The following is an 18,367-nucleotide window of genomic DNA, read 5'->3' as shown; positions in this document are numbered from 1 at the left end:
TCCCTCTAATCACTCTGACATTAATGCAAATGCAATTGAAAATCTAATAAAACACATCATGAGAGACCATGAGCTCATGTTGCGCAACATTTCTATAGGATATGCAATTGCGAGAGAAAACAGGGTTTTGATGGCCTCTATTAAAAAGAGGAGGATCCTATCAGTTTTCCATAGGCTGGGCCTACTGTATTTATTTCTCTACTTTCCTAATATTAAGCACATTTCTTATCTTTACAACAGGAGTATAGCCTACCTGGCTGGCATGAAAATGAACCACGGGAAAAGCGTCCACCATTCGCTATTTAAGTGCATAAATGACATGTATTTTTTTTGAGCCAGGTGCATGATAATGGTCCATTTAAAAATCCAAATAAATTTCACACATATATTATTCAGTATATGTAAAGACAAGATTAAATCAAGAATAGTCTGATGGGTGACAATATTAGCCTATCACTTGTAAATGATGCCCAGTATAAGGCAAGAAACAATGCCTTTTTTTGCTCCTTTTTCTAATCAGTCACACACCTCATGTAGCCTAGCCCATAGGCCTATATGTTTTGATAAGGTTTGTATCACACCTCATGTAGCCTAGCCCATAGGCCTATATGTTTTAATAAGGTTAGTATCACACCTCATGTAGCCTAGCCCATAGGCCTATATGTTTTAATAAGGTTAGTATCACACCTCATGTAGCCTAGCCCATAGGCCTATATGTTTTAATAAGGTTAGTATCACACCTCATGTAGCCTAGCCCATAGGCCTATATGTTTTAATAAGGTTAGTATCACACCTCATGTAGCCTAGCCCATAGGCCTATATGTTTTAATAAGGTTAGTATCACACCTCATGTAGCCTAGCCCATAGGCCTATATGTTTTGATAAGGTTTGTATCACAACTAAAGTGGCCAAATAACTTTTAAAATGAAGCACATTAATTGGCTTTACAAGGGGTGTAGAGCCTAACTGGAATACATACGCAGCGCGTGAGTTTCAAGTTTGGGGAAGCTCATTTTCACCATAAAATGCACCACTTCTCAGGGAGAAGGGAACAACGGCCACTAGCCGCAAAAGGAATATATTTGCCCGGCCCATCACAAGGAGTCGCTAGAGTGCGATGAGCCAAGTAAAGCTCCCCCGGTCAAACCCTCCCCTAACCCGGACACCGCTAGGCCAATTGTGTGCCGCCCTATGGGACTTCCGGTCACGGCCGGTAATGACACAGCCTGGGATCGAACCCAAGGCTGTAGTGACTCCGCAACACTGCAATGTAGTGCCTTAGACCGCTGTGCCACTCGGGAAGTCTGGCATGGATTTTCTTAAGGTGCATTACTGCCACACAAAGGGAATCCCACTGGGAAATTCATTCAAATTGTGAATGAAAGACTGATGAAGTGTGTACAGCCTGCACAATAAACAAAGCAGAGGTCATGCCTTTCAAGCAACTTTTTTCAAATCATCATTAGAATCACAACATGCAGCCTCACAATGTATTAAAAATAAAAACATATAGCCCAACATTTGTAGAGTTATTTAAGTTACATTAATAACTCTAAATTAAGCACATCGGAGTATCTATTTCTTTGTTAACCACTCAACACAGAATAGTACTCCCTCAAATCGTTTGGAGAAAATATCGTTTGTATTTTATTCAGCTGGTTCAATTGTATTTTTCATACTATAAAATAATATTAAATAATAGCATGGAATTTCTAACCAAATCTTGTTTTCTAAATGAACTAATGTAGCCCAGATCAGGACCTAACATAAGGACAACTCAGAGTATGCTATTCTGTTCTTCTGAAATAGACAGCATTTTCTTCCTATCATGTTTCTTTAGAACTGTCTAAAATAAATCATTGATTTATTGGGAAGGTGGATTTTGGATTTATTAGACTAAAATGTAGATGTCCCAAAGGTCTGCATCAGCGGCTTGTGGTGGTTATCAGTGGTTATGTGCGGAAGTCAGGAGATACTAAATGTGTTTATGATAATTAACGGTCAATTACAGTGAGACCGACAGTTATTTGCTTGACAATCACTGGCTGATGAAATTTTGTGACTGCCACAGCCCCTGCACAGGAGTATGACTCAAGTGACAATGAAACTCTGTAGTTGGGCTTAGTTGGCCAGTCCACATAAACTGAGAACCATGTAATAACACGGGTACCATTTTGGTTCCAAAGCTCCAGGACAATCACATTCTTTCAAAAATCCCCATGAGAATGTTATTGTCATTAGAAGTTTGGCTCCAACATGGAGGACAGTTTCCAGACAGAGTAGTTAGGTAAAGTAGACTTACGGACGCAGGGGCGGAGTGGGGAGTGCCCCTGTTTGTAACCAGGGGCGCAGCGGTTGCATCTCAGTCCCATCACGCCATCCCGACACAGACACTGTCCCGATGTCTGGTTACACCAGAGCCCCACAGCACCCATAGGGTGACACTGACACGCTGAGAGAGCAGGAGAAGATGGAGGTATGGGAGGAGAGAGAAGGTTAATGTGACATAGTAAAGAGCATTGTATTAATATCCTTTGATTGCTCCTAATAAAGCTTCTATGAATGTACAAGAGGGAAAGAGAGAGAGAGAAGAAAAGGAGCGAGGGAGAGAGAGACGACAAACACAGAGAGGGAACGATGGAGGGAAGACAGATTAAAGAAGACAGAAAAAGGAATGGTAGATAGGAGTGAAAATAATGATACTTGGACAAAGCAAACATGGAAATAGGATGTAAAAGGATGAATGATATAGCAGTTTAGAAGGAAGGAGGGAGAAAGGTAGAGTTGGGGTCATCGAAAGGGCACAGATAGAAAGAGGAAGCCATTCTCTAGTAGGTCTGTTTTTCCTCCAGTAATGTAGTTTAAACAATCCCTTACAGATACTTCAAACACCTTTAAGTAATTAGCTCTAAGGGCAGGTCACTAAGGCTCGGAAAAAGGTTGACTTGGCCGGGAACATTGATCAAATAAACATGGTTCGTTTATCTATCATTGGTGATTAAATCACATAATATTATGACACATAAATAGCACTAATGTAACTTCCATAAGTTACAAATCTATGGCCTACAAATACACTGAGTGTACAAAACATTCAGAACACCTTCCCTCAGAACAGCCTCAATTTGTTGGGGCCTGTTGGCCCATGTTGACTCCAATGCTTCCCACAGTTGTGTCAAGTTGGCTTGATGTCCTTTGGCTGCTGGACCATTCTTGATGCACACGGGAAACTGCTGAGCGGGAAAAACCCAGCAGCGTTGCAGTTCTTGATACAAACCAGTGCGCCTGGCACCTACTACTACTCCCTGTTCAAAGGCAGTTAAATCTTTTGTCTTGTCCATTCACCCTCTGAATGGCAAACATATACAATCCATGTCCCAATTGTCTCAAGGCTTAAAAATCCTTCTTTAACCCGTCTCCTCCCCTTCATCTACACTGATTGAAGTGGATTTAACAAGTGAAATCAATAATGAATCATAGCTTTCACCTGTACATATGCTTTATCGTTTAGAAATGAAAGCACTTTATATAGTCCCCCCATTTGAAGATGTCATAAGTATTTAGACAAAATTCACTTAAGAGTGTATTAAAGTATGTTTTGCCAAAAAGTAACCGAATGGTGAATAATGATTGGAATAAGATATGATTTTTCGTAACACTTCTAAAAGAATCCTGATGATGCCATGGTTAAGAAAAACCGTGAATGAATCATGAATGAATGAATGATGAGTGAGAAAGTTACAGAGGCTACAACCAAACACGCTAACCTCTCACCATTACCAGTGGAGATTAGCATTTTTTTTTGGGGGGGGGGGGGGGGGGGGGTGATCTTTATCTCTCTGTAGCTTTCAAATGTTTTATCATTCACAATTCATCAATTCATTCATGATTATCTGTAATGATTATGCATGATCATCTGTGGATGCTACCTACATTAATGTAGACCAGTTCAGAAGTGTCTTCTTTTTTTACTACTAATAAAAGGGACCCCAAAAGAACACAATACTTTATTCACCATTCAGTTCCTGTTGGGCAAAAGACTATCTGTAACAACCAAAACAAGCTGTGAGTGAATCCAACACATTTGTAAAGTCACAAGCTTGATGTTGTCACTGTATGAAAGGAATATGGGACTAAATGTTACACTTTTGATACACTATAAGTGAAATTTGTCCAAATACTTTTGACATCTTCAAATGGGGGAACCAGAAACATAAAGTTCTTTCATTTCTAAACTGTAAAACTGACATGTATGAAAATACCCTCAAATAAAATAAAATGTTGCCAATATAAAACATTTGATCCCAAATCCAAAATGCTGGAGTATAGAGACACATTTGAAATGCTAGCTGCACTGTCCACAAACACACGGAGGGGAGTGTATTTATGGCCTGGATGCTAGTCTGTTGCTGCTCTCTTGCCAACTCCTTGTTACTCAAGTCAAATGTGACATGACAATTCCATAAGGAGTTAGCAAGAGCTGAAAGAGACTATATATACTTACATAAAAAATATATACACTAAAACAACAACAACAAAATATTTAAAAAATAAAAAGCTGAAAGCGACTGGCACCAAGGCTAAAATATCTCATTCTAATCGAGTTACATTTCTCCAATATTGCTATAACTGCAACCCCCTTGCACTTGCACGACACACACACTCAATCACACACACACGCACCTGCATGTGTCATGTGCATGACCTCACTCCATTAAAAGTGGTTATATTAGGACTTCGGTCAACCGCCCCAAAAGCATGCCAGAGTGTCACAGTCACTTAGAACATGTGACCAGTCAAAGGTCAAATGTCAGGGTGGATTCCAGCCAGTGGTAACAACATGCACACTAAATCCAGTCGACTAGCATACAGAAATAACTGTCCTCTGTCACAATGTAACTACCTCATAAACACTGTGGAGGAGGCTGGAACCCAGACACATGTAGGCATACCTTGTAGACTAGCAGATGCACAAAGAGAAACAGATATCCTAACAGATGCAGATGCACACACACTTGGACACACACTGATCTCTGCATGGATAAGATACACAGCTGGTCTGTGCGACTTAATACAGGCACAACCGCTTTAATGTGCACGCACACGCACGCACACGCACACACATAAACACACACACACACACTCTCTCCCTCCGTCTCTCTGACTGACGTTGGCAGGTCTTGCGATGGGTGGGGGGCTTGCTGTGGTCTCGGGTGTATCCGTTCTGGCAGTACTGGCAGTGGCGCCCCGCTGTGTGATGCCGACACTTCAGACATACTCCCCCGCTGCGCCGGCCCGACTGCTGGAACACCTCCATGCTGAACCGACACTTAGAGGAGTGGCTGTTACACTCACACGCTGGAGGGAGGGAGGGAGGGAGTGAATTAATTTCAATAAAGCCAGTAACGTTTACATCCATGATCCAATTTGCACACACATACATACACACACGCACACACAGACACAGTAGTGGGGGGTGTGACTCACAGACGCACGGTTGTGGCTGACTGGGTGTGGCTCGTTGCCAGGGCCTGTCGTAGTAGAAGTCCTCACAAACATCGCAGTCCGTACCTGCTGTGTGGTGCTCACACACACACACCGCCCGGCCCGCATCATCACGACGACACCGAGAGGCATGTCCGTTACACTTACACCTGCCCCCCACCTGCAGGTCGGAGAGGGCCAGGGCGGGCCGGACAGGGGGGGTGGAGATCAATGGAGAGGGAGGAGCCAGCTCAAGATTCCGATTCGCTCTCACTTTCTGCTGGTTGTTCCTCCTCCTCCGAAGTTCCCGCCCCTTGTTGATTCTCCCCTGCTTGCTGTCGATTGTCCAACCACAGATGCTGCCTTCCTGACACGGACTCCAATGGTGGCCCCTCTCCCTCTCGCGGCCATGCCCTTTTCCGTTTCCGTTTCCTCTTTTGGAGATGTCTATTTCCTTAGTGTCTCCTTCTGACTCCTTCCGGGTCACGTTGTGTCCGTCCTCTCCCCGATCCCCCGACCCTTTGTTGTATCTTCCTCCGTTCCTCCTTCGTTTTTCTGTCTTTTTTTTCTCCTTCTCCACAAACCCCCATTTATTGGTGTCCCCATTCACCTTATTCACCTGTCCCACCACAGCCTCGTACTTTGACCCTGCCCTCCACCTCAGAACACCCCCACCCGCTCCTTCCCCCCTTTTCCCCTCCGAACTCCCCACCTTGGTCTGCTGGGACTGGGTCACCTCGTGGAACACTAACCGTATGTCCGTGGCCGTCACCCAGTCCTGCAGGGTGGGGCTGTAATCAAAGTCAGGAGAGGAGGGTCTTCCATCTAGGGTGGAGAAGGCCAGCAACATGCCTCCCCGGTGCCTCTGCAGGGGCCGGGGGTCTGAGCACAGAGGCTCCGTCTCCTGGTGCCTGGTCTGGGCCACCGTATGGGCCTGGAGCCCAAACTTTCCGGGGCAGTCGCTGGAGTAGTGCTGCATGGGCCTCCAGGTGCGCCCGTGGTCCATGGACTTGAGCACGGATAAGGAGACGGGGTCTGACGGCTCCCCCTGCTGGCAAAACTGCAGGCTGATGTAGGTGACCTCGAAGCGTCGGCCCAGGGGAAGGGTGAGGACCCAGTCCCCGCCGTCGAGGCCTCCGGGCTGGGCCGTCCAGCAGGTCAAGTTGTGGGGGTTGTGGAGGTCCGTGAGGGAGCTGACGTTAACAGCTTTCTGGTCGGGGGGTCCTCGGAGGGAGTGGGTGGTACTGACAGGGACACCGTGAGCGGCATTGATGAATTCCGACAGGCAGTGTCGCGGACGCCCATCCAAGTGGTAGCAGGGGTCATGGGGTGAGGTCCAGCTCAGAGGGGAGTGAGAGAGGGAAGGGGAAAGGAGGGAAGGAGGGAGGAAAATGAGGAGAAGTAGGAGAAAAGGGAGGGCCAAGGAGGGGAGAGGGGAGAAGGGCAGGAACATCATGTCATCGAGCCTGTGGGAGAAAATACAAAAATTAACGATTTTAGGGGATAAAGTGACGGGGAAAATATATTGATGAATTTATATGACTTGTGGTTGGAGCCAAAGGGAGGGGCCGTCTGAGGTAGAGAGACCACCGGTGCCTTTATTGAAAACACACCAGCTCGCAGCACCACCATGAACATTTTAACATCCCTTGTATCCCTCATATCCCTCATACAATCCAACCAAATCTACCTCCACCCTTAAACAGGCCTATTTCCCTACCCAAAAACAGCCTTTAAAAACCTATTATCTTGGCCCATGAAGAGCGGATGAGTGTAAGGATGAAAGCATATACCGAGTGGATGAGTGTATGGATGAGAGAGTGTATAGAAACCCAGCCCATAAGTCATGCTTAAGTGTATGGATAAAAGCGCGTACAAAGTAAAGAGCGTATGCAGAGTGGATGAGTGGATGGATGAGAGCGTATAAAGAGTGGATGAATGTGTGGATGAGATGGATGAAAGCATACAGAAAACCAGCGGGTCTGTACGGGATGACAAAAAACAGCTGGGTCTGAAAACACAAGCTGGGCAGCATCCATCATCTTTATGGTCCTCCTTTTAAATCCTTCTCCCGTCGCTCTGCTTCACTCCACTCTACTCAACGCACATGGGCAGGAACCCGAGTTTTGGAGAGCCCAAAATGTGGAGAGAAATGGAAGGAGAGAGAGAGAGAGAGAGAGAGAGAGAGAGAGAGAGAGAGAGAGAGAGAGAGAGAGAGAGGGTGTGAGAAAGAAAGACAAAGAGAGGGGAAGGAAGGAGAGATAGAGCTTAGTGTGGAAGATGGAGGGAAAGATTTATAGAAGAGAACGCGAGAAATGTGTGTTCAGCTTCAACCCCTGTACAGTCACTTCCTGTGAGAAGACAAACACAGACTTGTGTATGTCCTTAGTGTGAACAGATTCCCTTCCCTCCTAAAACGGCTGGTGATGTGTTAAATGTATTTGTCTGCCAAGAATTGATAGTGATACCAGAGAAGGTGACTTCATTTGTGCCTGCAGACATGGGTCGAACAATGCGTCTACTTTTCCTGCCAACATGATCTACAACAAACTTTGCGGTTTTATAGACAGACGGATAGGCTGGGGGCAAGCAAACAAGACTCCTACCCAACACTTCACACCAAGCTAATTTACAAAGACAGAGATTGTTAGGATCCATCTCTTCTCCAGGCCGTCCTCTATTTCTCTGTAAATGTATCTCTGCTATGCAGTGGGTCTGTCTTGCTCTTTCCCTCCTCCCCTTTTACTCATTCCCTCTCTACTGGCACTGCATTATCTCTCTCATATATATATATATTAGTGTCAAACGCTTGTTAGGACATCGTCAATCATTGCGTCTTGATTGACGATGTCCTAACAAGCGTTTGACACTAACAGTGCCGTCAGTGGGGCTGTATAAACCAACCCCATAGGAGAGGATAGAGGATAGAAAAAATGGTTGGGAGCCACCCAGGGCTAGTCATCACACTCAATTAAACCACAGCCCGAAACTTGAGGCTTCTCTTAGGACTACAGCACTATAAGTGGCTCCGGGGGGGGGGGGGGGGGGGGGGGGTTACAACGGAAGTTATTACTCAAGTCACCCCCCAAAACGTGTTATGATTCCCTGCGAGCCCCCAAAAAAACAGACGTGGAGGTGGAGGATGAGGCTTGTCAGGTATATCGGGCGGCTATGTTTTGGGGTGTCGTTATTGGAAACGCCACGACCGGCGGCTGAGGTGATGAGTGGTCCGACTGCAGCCCCTGTCCTGCTCTGACGCATTCCTGGGGTCCGGTGTGCACCCCTTGAGCATTCCACACGTGTTGCAACATGCTCCGTTGGGAACCCCAACAGCCCGCTAAAAACTGAGCCTCATTAATTGATCGACTGATTAATTAGGTCTCGGGTTTCATATTGGCGTCAGGGTGGAGGGTTTCGCTCGAGGGGAGAAAGGGGAGGCGAGATGGGGAGAGGGGATGTCTGGTACAGTATAATCAGGGGAAGAGATGGTATAAGGAGGTAAAGAGGGTGGTGGGGTGGTGGGTTAGGGGAATTCATGGAATGATTCTTAAAAAGGGGTTGTGGTGATGGGGGAATGTCTGAGAAATTAGGGGTTAAGGGGGGTTAGGGGTTAAGGGGGGTTAGGATACAGAGGCGAGGGGTTTGTTTGCTATTCCCCATGACGTTATTTGCACTCGTCTTTCTAGGTAACATTACCACTAATTAAGCATGGCCCCCATAACAAACAACATGATGGAGGGAAGCTTTTCAGAGAGGAGCACTCAGCACAGGGCTCTTTAAAGTGCGCCTCACCATTCTCTGTGCCCCCAGGCCAAATCCAGACCCTTACCCCCCTCATCCCCCTCCGCTCCGATACCAGATCGCCAGTCTGGCACCTGGAATGTAACCCAGCCACCAGATATTGTTTCAATGTTTTTTCTCAGTCACTTTCCATAAATTCACACACCCAGCATGACGGAAGAACACGGTGGATGAGTGGCATTCCTCTTTACTAGAGCTTTAAAGACGAGAAGAAGACAGGAAAAACATTCATATCCCAAATATTGTACAACATAGAAGTAACTGACTAAATAAAGGAAACACCATCATAAAGTGTCTTAATGGGGCGTTGGGGCACCACGGGCCAGAACAGCTTCAATGTATTTTGGCAGAGATTCTAGAAGTGTCTGGAAGTGGAACCCTATTGGAAGGATGAGACACCATTCTTCCACAAAAAAAATCCATCATTTGTTGTTTTGTTGATGGAAAACGCTGTCTTAAGCGCAGCTCCAGAATGTCCAATAAGTGTTCAACTGAGTTGAGATTTGGTGACTAAGACGGCCATTGCATTTGGTTTATACAGTTGAAGTCAGAAGTTTACATACACCTTAGTCAAGTACATTTAATCTCAGTTTTTCACTATTTCTGACATTTAATCCAACTAAAAATTCCCTGTCTTAGATCAGTTAGGATCACCACTTTATTATAAGAATGTGAAATGTCAGAATATTAATAGAGAGAATGATTGATTTATTTCATCACATTTCCAGTGGGTCAAAAGTTTACATACTCTCAATTAGTATTTGGTAGCATTACCTTTAAATTGTTTAACTTGGGTCAAACATTTCGGGTAGCCTTCCACAAGCTTCCCACAATAAATTGGGTGAATTTTGGCCCATTCCTCCTGACAGAGCTGGTGCAACTGAGTCAGGTTTGTAGGCCTCCATGCTCACACACACCTTTTCAGTTCTGCCCACAAATTTTCTATAGGATTGATGTCAGGGCTTTGTGATGGCCACTCCAATAACTTGACTTTGTTGTCCTTAAGCCATTTTGCCACCATTGTGGAAGTTTGCTTGGGGTCATTGTCCATTTGGAAGACCCATTTGCGACCAAGCTTTAACTTCCTGACTGATGTCTTGAGATGTTGCTTCATTAAATCCACATAATTTCCCATCCTCATGATGCCATCTATTTTGTGAAGTGCACCAGTCCCACTTGCAGCAAAGCACCCCCACAACATGATGCTGCCACCCCCTGTGCTTCACGGTTGGGATGGTGTTCTTCGGCTTGCAAGCCTCCCCCTTTTTCCTCCAAACATAACGATGGTCGTTATGGCCAAACAGTTATATTTTTATTTCATCAGACCAGAGGACACTGGTCCAAAAAGTATGATCTTTGTCCCCATGTGTAGTTGTAAACCGTAGTCTGGCTTTTTTATGGCGGTTTTGGAGCAGTGGCTTCTTCCTTGCTTAGCGGCCTTTTAGGTTATGTCTATATAGGACTAATTTTACTGTGGATATAGATACTTTTGTACCTGTTTCCTCCAGCATCTTCACAAGGTCCTTTGCTGTTGTTCTGGGATTGATATGAACTTTTCACACCAAAGTACGTTCATCTCTAGGAGACAGAATGCGTCTCCTTCCTGAGCGGTATGACAGCTGCATGGTCCCATGGTTATTCTTGCGTACTATTGTTTGTACAGATGAACGTGGTATCTTCAGGCGTTTGGAAATTGCTCCCAAGGATGAACCAGACTTGTGGAGGTCTACAATTTTTTGCTGTGGTCTTGGCTGATTTCTTTTGATTTTCCCATGATGTCAAGCAAAGAGGCACTGAGTGTGAATGTAGGCCTTGAAATAAATCCCAGGTACACCTCCTATTGACTCAAATTATGTCAATTAGCCTATCAGAAGCTTCTAAAGCAATGATATCACTTTTTGGAATTTTCCAAGCTGTTTAAAGGCACAGTCAACTTAGTGTATGTAAACTTCTGACCCACTGGAATTGTGATACAGTGAATTCTAAGTGAAATAATCTGTCTGTAAACAATTGTTGGAAAAATGACTTCGTGCACAGTAGATGTCCTAACCGACTTGCCAAAACTATAGTTTGTTAACAAGAAATTTGTGGAGTGGTTGAAAAACAAGTTTTATTGACTCCAACCTAAGTGTCTGTAAACTTCCGACTTCAACTGTATTGTTTTCATGGTCATGACACCATTCAGTGACCACTATTGCCCTGTGGATGGGGTCATTTTCATTCTATGGCGGCATAGCCATGGTAGTCAAAATAATGGCCTGCCCAGCACTTTTATACATGATCCTAAAAATGATGGGATGTTAATTGCTTAATTAACTCAGGAACCACACCTGCGTTGAAGCCCCTACTTTCAATATAGTTTGTATCCCTCCTTTACTCAAGTATTGCCATTATTTGGGCAATTAATAGGCATATCCATTACAATAACTTATCATGGAGAATCACATAATTAACGGTTTTCCAGAGTAAATATGAACCGATCAATGACATTGAATACTATTTCACGATAACATCATATACTATATATACTAAAGTATCAAAACGATTTGTCAGCAAGGCTTTTGATGATGTAACTTTTCAAAAACCTTACATCAGCGAATAGTGTTTAAGTAACGTCAATGATGTCTCTGGAGGGAGGCAGTATGCATGGTCTTTAAAAGCAGGGGCGGGCAGTGTGCTCAGCTGTGCTCGGCTGGCGAAGGCCTGGAGAAATACTTGACGACAACCTGGGCCATGTTTACAGCATAGTCTAACATGGTGGGAGTTAGCTAACAGGAGAGTCTTCTGCTCGTGTTCTCACAGTAAGCTTCCAGTAGAAATCTGCTCTAAGACACTTTGTATAATCGTTCGTTCCTTTATACTTTTGAGTTCAATGTGTTGTCATAGGGTCAAAGGTGTGAGGAGTTTCAAAGTAGCGCTTTGGGTTCAAACAGTCTGCTCTGTAAAATCCTGTCACTTCCACCAATTGTTTAAAATACTTTGCTACTGTATGTTCTGTCAACGTGTGGGGAGGTTGTGCTTTGAGGGTTCGGATAATAAGAAGATATACTAGGGGTACTAAGGGAGAGATGAGATAGGATACCAGGCTGTCAGAGAGGCTTATGAGCGTGGCAATGGGGGTGAAAGAATTCGGTTAAGACACAGAGAGCATGAGGGCACTGAGAGAGGGATATCATTATATGGGTGTAAGAGGGTGGTTAGAAACATGTAAGAAGGTGATAAAAGTAGGGAAGAAGTGGAGGATACGAGAGTAAGACGTTGACATATTAAAGAGAATACGGGGCCAGAGGGATAGTAGGGGGATTTGGAGAGGGCTAAGTGGTGTACTGTGGGTGAAGGAATAAGGGCTAATAAATTGAGAATATGATGTCATTAAGAGGGGACATGGGCAGTTGTGGGCAAGGAAGATGATGCCTTCTGCTATCTGTCAGCTCCCCTTGCCTCCGTTCCACTCTGCGGTCTAAATCTGTGTCTTTTGGGGCTGTGTATCTGGAGCAAATGAGCTGGATTTGGCCTGTCTCACACACTTTAACATTCCTTGTCATGGGCAGCAGTGTAGAGCACTACCCAGCTATTCCGCAGCCCAGCCACAGCCTCAGCACGACCATTGAATACAACATGCAAGATGGAGGCATATGAGACAGTGTGCTTTGTAAACAGTAGGCTTTATTAATTCGTTATTGTGCAATATTTGATATGGTTGTCTGATGCACTTATATTAAACTGGCTAAATAGCTAAGGGTAAAGGATGTGGCTTATTAGAATACCATGAGGAGTGAGGAAATGAAAAGAACAGGCTAAGAAGTGATAGAAATCATGTTCAAACAACTCTGGTCCACAGTGGATGACTTCTTTCCAGAACATACAGTGGGGCAAAAAAGTATTTAGTCAGCCACCAATTGTGCAAGTTCTCCCACTTAAAAAGATGTAAATTTTCATCATAGGTACACTTCAACTATGACAGACAAAATTAGAAAATAAATCCAGAAAATCACATTGTAGGATTTTTTATGAATTTATTTGCAAATTATGGGGGAAAATAAGTATTTGGTCACCTACAAACAAGCAAGATTTCTGGCTCTCACAGACCTGTAGCTTCTTCTTTAAGAGGCTCCTCTGTCCTCCACTCATTACCTGTATTAATGGCACCTGTTTGAACTTGTTATCAGTATAAAAGACACCTGTCCACAAACTCAAACAGTCACACTCCAAACTCCACTATGGCCAAGACCAAAGAGCTGTCAAAGGACACCAGAAACAAAATTGTAGACCTGCACCAGGCTGGGAAGACTGAATCTGCAATAGGTAAGCAGCTTGGTTTGAAGAAATCAACTGTGGGAGCATTTATTAGGAAATGGAAGACATACAAGACCACTGATAATCTCCCTCGATCTGGGGCTCCACGCAAGATCTCACCCCGTGGGGTCAAAATGATCACAAGAACGGTGAGCAAAAATCCCAGAACCAAACGGGGGGACCTAGTGAATACCTGCAGAGAGCTGGGACCAAAGTAACAAAGCCTACCATCAGTAACACACTACGCCGCCAGGGACTCATAACCTGCAGTGCAAGACGTGTCCCCCTGCATAAGCCAGTACATGTCCAGGCCCGTCTGAAGTTTGCTAGAGAGCATTTGGATGATCCAGAAGAAGATTGAGAGAATGTCATATGGTCAGATGAAACCAAAATAGAACTTTTTGGTAAAAACTCAACTCGTCGTGTTTGGAGGACAAAGAATGCTGAGTTGCATCCAAAGAACACCATACCTACAATGAAGCATGGAGGTGGAAACATCATGCTTTGGGGCTGTTTTTCTGCAAAGGGACCAGGTTGACTGATCCGTGTAAAGGAAAGAATGAATGGGGCCATGTATCGTGAGATTTTGAGTGAAAACCTCCTTCCATCAGCAAGGGCATTGAAGATGAAACGTGGCTGGGTCTTTCAGCATGACAATGATCCCAAACACACCCGGGCAACGAAGGAGTGGCTTCGTATGAATAATTTCAAGGTCCTGGAGTGGCCTAGCCAGTCTCCAGATCTCAACCCCATCGAAAATCTTTGGAGGGAGTTGAAAGTCTGTGTTGCCCAGCAACAGCCCCAAAACATCACTGCTCTAGAGGAGATCTGCATGGAGGAATGGGCCAAAATACCAGCAACAGTGTGTGAAAACCTTGTGAAGATTTACAGAAAAGGTTTGACCTCTGTCATTACCAACAAAGGGTATATAACAAAGTATTGAAATTTACTTTTGTTATTGACCAAATACTTATTTTCCACCATAATTTGCAAATAAATTCATTAAAAATCCTACAATGTGATTTTCTGGATTTTTTTCTCATTTTGTCTGTCATAGTTGAAGTGTACCTATGATGAAAATTACAGGCCTCTCTCATCTTTTTAAGTGGGAGAACTTGCACAAGTGGTGGCTGACTAAATACTTTTTTGCACCACTGTATAACAATATGCACCCTGGGCTAAGGCCTGTACGATACATTAATGAGCTCTAAATACACACTGATAAATTACACGAACCTACCACTCTTCCACTGTGGAACTGAACCGGACACCTGCTTGGGCATGTTATCGCGATCACATCTGACTAGTAACACCTTTGTTAATTTCCAATTGTCCTTAGCCCGTCTGAAACATAACGCAGCATAGAGACAAGGAGAAGAGAAATGCGATGTATTCTCCCTGTATTCCCAAACAGCATTCCTGTCAGCTCCAACACAGGGTGTTATTCCACACGGAGCAGATTCCAGCAGCACTGTTTTAGGTGTAATAATCTAATTTTAGTGGGGCGGTGAGGAGGTGCAACTGACAGCACGCACAAAATGGATTATCGCCGCTGCTGCACGTATCTTTAGCAGGCCCTGTCCCTCAGGTTCGCACCTCCAACGCGCAGCCAAACGGCCGCCTGCTATGGGCGCCCCTCGGCCTGAAGTCCAGAAAGGAAAAGGGACGACACGAAGATTTATAAAGGGAAAAGCTTTTTAAAACAGGCCAGACCACTCAGCTTGGACATATTTCAGGGATCGAATAAGAGAACGTATGCCCTAAAGCACATGTCAAACTCATTCCACGGAGGGCGGAGTGAGTGTCTGTGAGTTTTCTCTCCTCCCTTGTACTTGATTGATTAAGTAAGGTCACTAATTAGGAACGCCCCTCATCTGGTTTTCAAGGTCTTAATTGGAACTAAAACCCCTAAAACAGCAGACACTAAGCCCCCCATGGAATGAGCTTGATATCCCTGCCCTAAATCAGAGGTGTCAAACTCATTCTACAGAGGGTCGAGTGTCTGCGGGTTTTTTGTTTTTTCATTTAAATTAAGACCTAGACAACCAGGTGAGGGGAGTTCCTTACTAATTAGTGACTTTAATTCATCAATCAAGTACACGGGTGGAGCGAAACCCACAGACACTCGGCCCTCTGTGGAATGAGTTTGACACATGTGCCCTAAAGGAAGCGAGGCTATTTCGCTCAATTTTGCTCTGGTTCTCGTCCCACGCTAGTTTATAACCTATCACACAAGTCGACAACGCGCTAAGCAAACCCATGGAGGTTTCGCCTCAATGTCGATATTGAAAAACAGATGGACATGAAATCATAGTTCGTGATTTCATCTTCAAGTAATGCCAAAAACAACCTCGGGCGAAATGAAAATGAAAGTGAAGCCCATTTTACTAAGTGGAAGACGTGTCATTGTGGAATTCACAATTAATTGCAGGCCACAGAGAAACGACAAAAAGAATCCTCGAAAAGTATATTTTGACCACCCATTGACTTAGATTTAGAACATGCCTATTAAATCCCATTTAAAGCATGCAGAAGAAGAATTAGGCCTACAAAATCCCGTTTGATATAAATTCAATTGACCGAAGATTATGACAAGATAATAGATGAACATATTGTAGACTATTTGTGTTATGTTAATTAAATCCCCCTCGAAACATTTGTCATGGCGACAGAGGCGAAGGTGAAATCTCTACAGATACATGCAGCGTATGGGCCTGTGTTGACCTTGAAACTCGTTAAACGAAACATGTTGGAGACAATTCGATAGAAAATAATATGCGTTTGGAATTTGAATTACCAGGCAAAAAGCTACATTACCGTTTTTCTCATTAGAAAATAGAATTTAATAGCTTTTTTTGACCAATAAATCACGAATTGTTAAGCCTATTATTAGTAGTAGTAGTATAATTATTGTTATTGATGTTATTATATCAATAAATTGAATGATAATTGAATAACCAACCTAGTCAATAGAGATTATTTAAGGAAAATGATTTAAGGAAAAGGAGCAATAGCCTACTGTTGGCTATATAAATGTTCCCCAATCTTAATTCAATAAATTGAAACCCGAGTTTTACTCTGGGGTGAACCCGGTTTAGAAAAATGGATGTAATAAATGAAACACCCTTTGAAGAAAAATAGTTGGATTGGTTCATTTAACACAAATGTCTATCAAATGTAGTACGATTGTTTTCGTCCAGGGTCACTTGCTGCGCGCCGCCAAATTGTCTATAATTGCACATTCCAGTAATTATGCTCAATTTGCTTCATCTTGCAGAGACAGAACCTGATGTAAGGCTATATTGTATTATACGCAGTTAAGTGTTATTATCTTTCTGATCACACACTTAATCGCAATTTTCGTTATTTTCTCGAAGTAAGTTTAAGCTATTTATCATGGCTGTTGTCCCTGTTGAAACACACATGCCCAATGGCATATCGCTGTTTTCAAGAGGGAAATACGATAGGCCCTAGTCATATAATAATTATAATGATTAGTCTATTATTATTGTTATTATTATAATTATTATAATTCAATTCAATTTAATTTAAACCTAAATAAAGGGGAGCCCGAAACAGAATAACAGTTCTGACAATAACCTTAATTTACTTGTGATGATGAACATATTAATACAATTGCAAACATCCACTTTATGACTTATACTGTATATCAGCTAATCCTAAAAATATTGAGACATCTCTTGAAATGACTCTTAATCCAATACTTCCCAAATCTTAGTTTTGACAATGAAACTCTCCCAACTAACTCAACAGGCTTTTTAGATTTCAAATATTTAATTAACATAATCATACAATAATAATTATTACCTTAGGTTAGGACATTAAGATATTAAATAAACCCCAGTCTACCGTCATAAAACAATAATCCAATGAAAATGGTCTCAGGCTAAATTATTTAATTTGTTTAGCAATAATACTATAATATGCTCAGATATGCCTATATTCCCATGAAGACAACAGGTTTATATCAAATCAATCTTCAATAAAATAAAGTGTAAATCATCATTTGGATACATAAAGGCTGCAATGGGTTATAGCCTACCAATGGAGAGTAAGTGACTGCGTATACAGTACTTATAGCGCGAACTTTGGCACTCTGACCGGGTCCAAATGATCAACTTGTCAATGCCTAGTCCTTCCATTCTAAATTTAAAACAGGTCTACGAACCTCCGTGAGAAAGAAGCCACAGCGAATAAAGAAATATAGGCTACACATAAAAATGTCTAATATGAGAACACTCACCATGTGCGTCTCAATGTTTGATCTCCCTTTGCTCGTGACGGCTCATGCGGTCTTAATCAATATAGGGGCGCAACAAGTGGACAGTTATTCGTCCGCCTTGTGCTGTGCGTATGGAGTGGGGATCCAACTCGCTGCGGCCCGCCTCAGTAAGGGGGCGTCCTGTCCTGACGTCAAGACCCCGCTGCTTCTTTCAACTCCAACTCACATCTGCACAGTGCCCTACTACAGTGCAGGGCGAGTCAGTCTGGAGGACAATTTGCAGATAGATAATTAAGACAAAGTGTGCCCAATTACATAGAAGTTCATCATTGCTTTTGTAGACTTCAATCTCCTGTCGCAATATTTGTTCTTGTTTTCCAAACGTCAAATGGAAAAAAAGTCGTTGAACCACATAGTCTAGAAGGGGATAGCTCTCACGTGCGGTATAGTGAGTAAGCACTAACGTAGCAGATGAACTAAAGCAGACACAGATGGAAAACAGGAAATAAAAGAAAGAGAATGGATAGATGATGGGGGATGGAG

The 18,367-nt window shown here is 43.4% G+C and overlaps 1 protein-coding gene across 1 annotated transcript in view; it reads right to left on the bottom strand.

Moving 5' to 3' along the window:
• LOC109906253 (netrin-1-like) overlaps nucleotides 1-18,125 on the bottom strand; it is a 21,806-nt gene extending 3,681 nt beyond the window's left edge. Inside the window, exons 1-4 of the mRNA XM_031792000.1 lie at nucleotides 17,846-18,125; nucleotides 5,488-6,950; nucleotides 5,170-5,358; nucleotides 2,303-2,452 (exon numbers count right to left, since the gene is read on the bottom strand). Of these exons, the coding sequence (XP_031647860.1) occupies nucleotides 2,303-2,452; nucleotides 5,170-5,358; nucleotides 5,488-6,940 (1,792 nt within the window). The 5' untranslated portion in view covers nucleotides 6,941-6,950; nucleotides 17,846-18,125. The remainder of the gene's footprint in view (nucleotides 1-2,302; nucleotides 2,453-5,169; nucleotides 5,359-5,487; nucleotides 6,951-17,845) is intronic.
• Nucleotides 18,126-18,367: the final 242 nt, after the last annotated feature.

Source organism: Oncorhynchus kisutch, linkage group LG16, assembly GCF_002021735.2.
Source record: "Oncorhynchus kisutch isolate 150728-3 linkage group LG16, Okis_V2, whole genome shotgun sequence".
NCBI lineage: Eukaryota > Metazoa > Chordata > Actinopteri > Salmoniformes > Salmonidae > Oncorhynchus > Oncorhynchus kisutch.
This window is presented reverse-complemented; position numbering and strand designations above follow the sequence as displayed.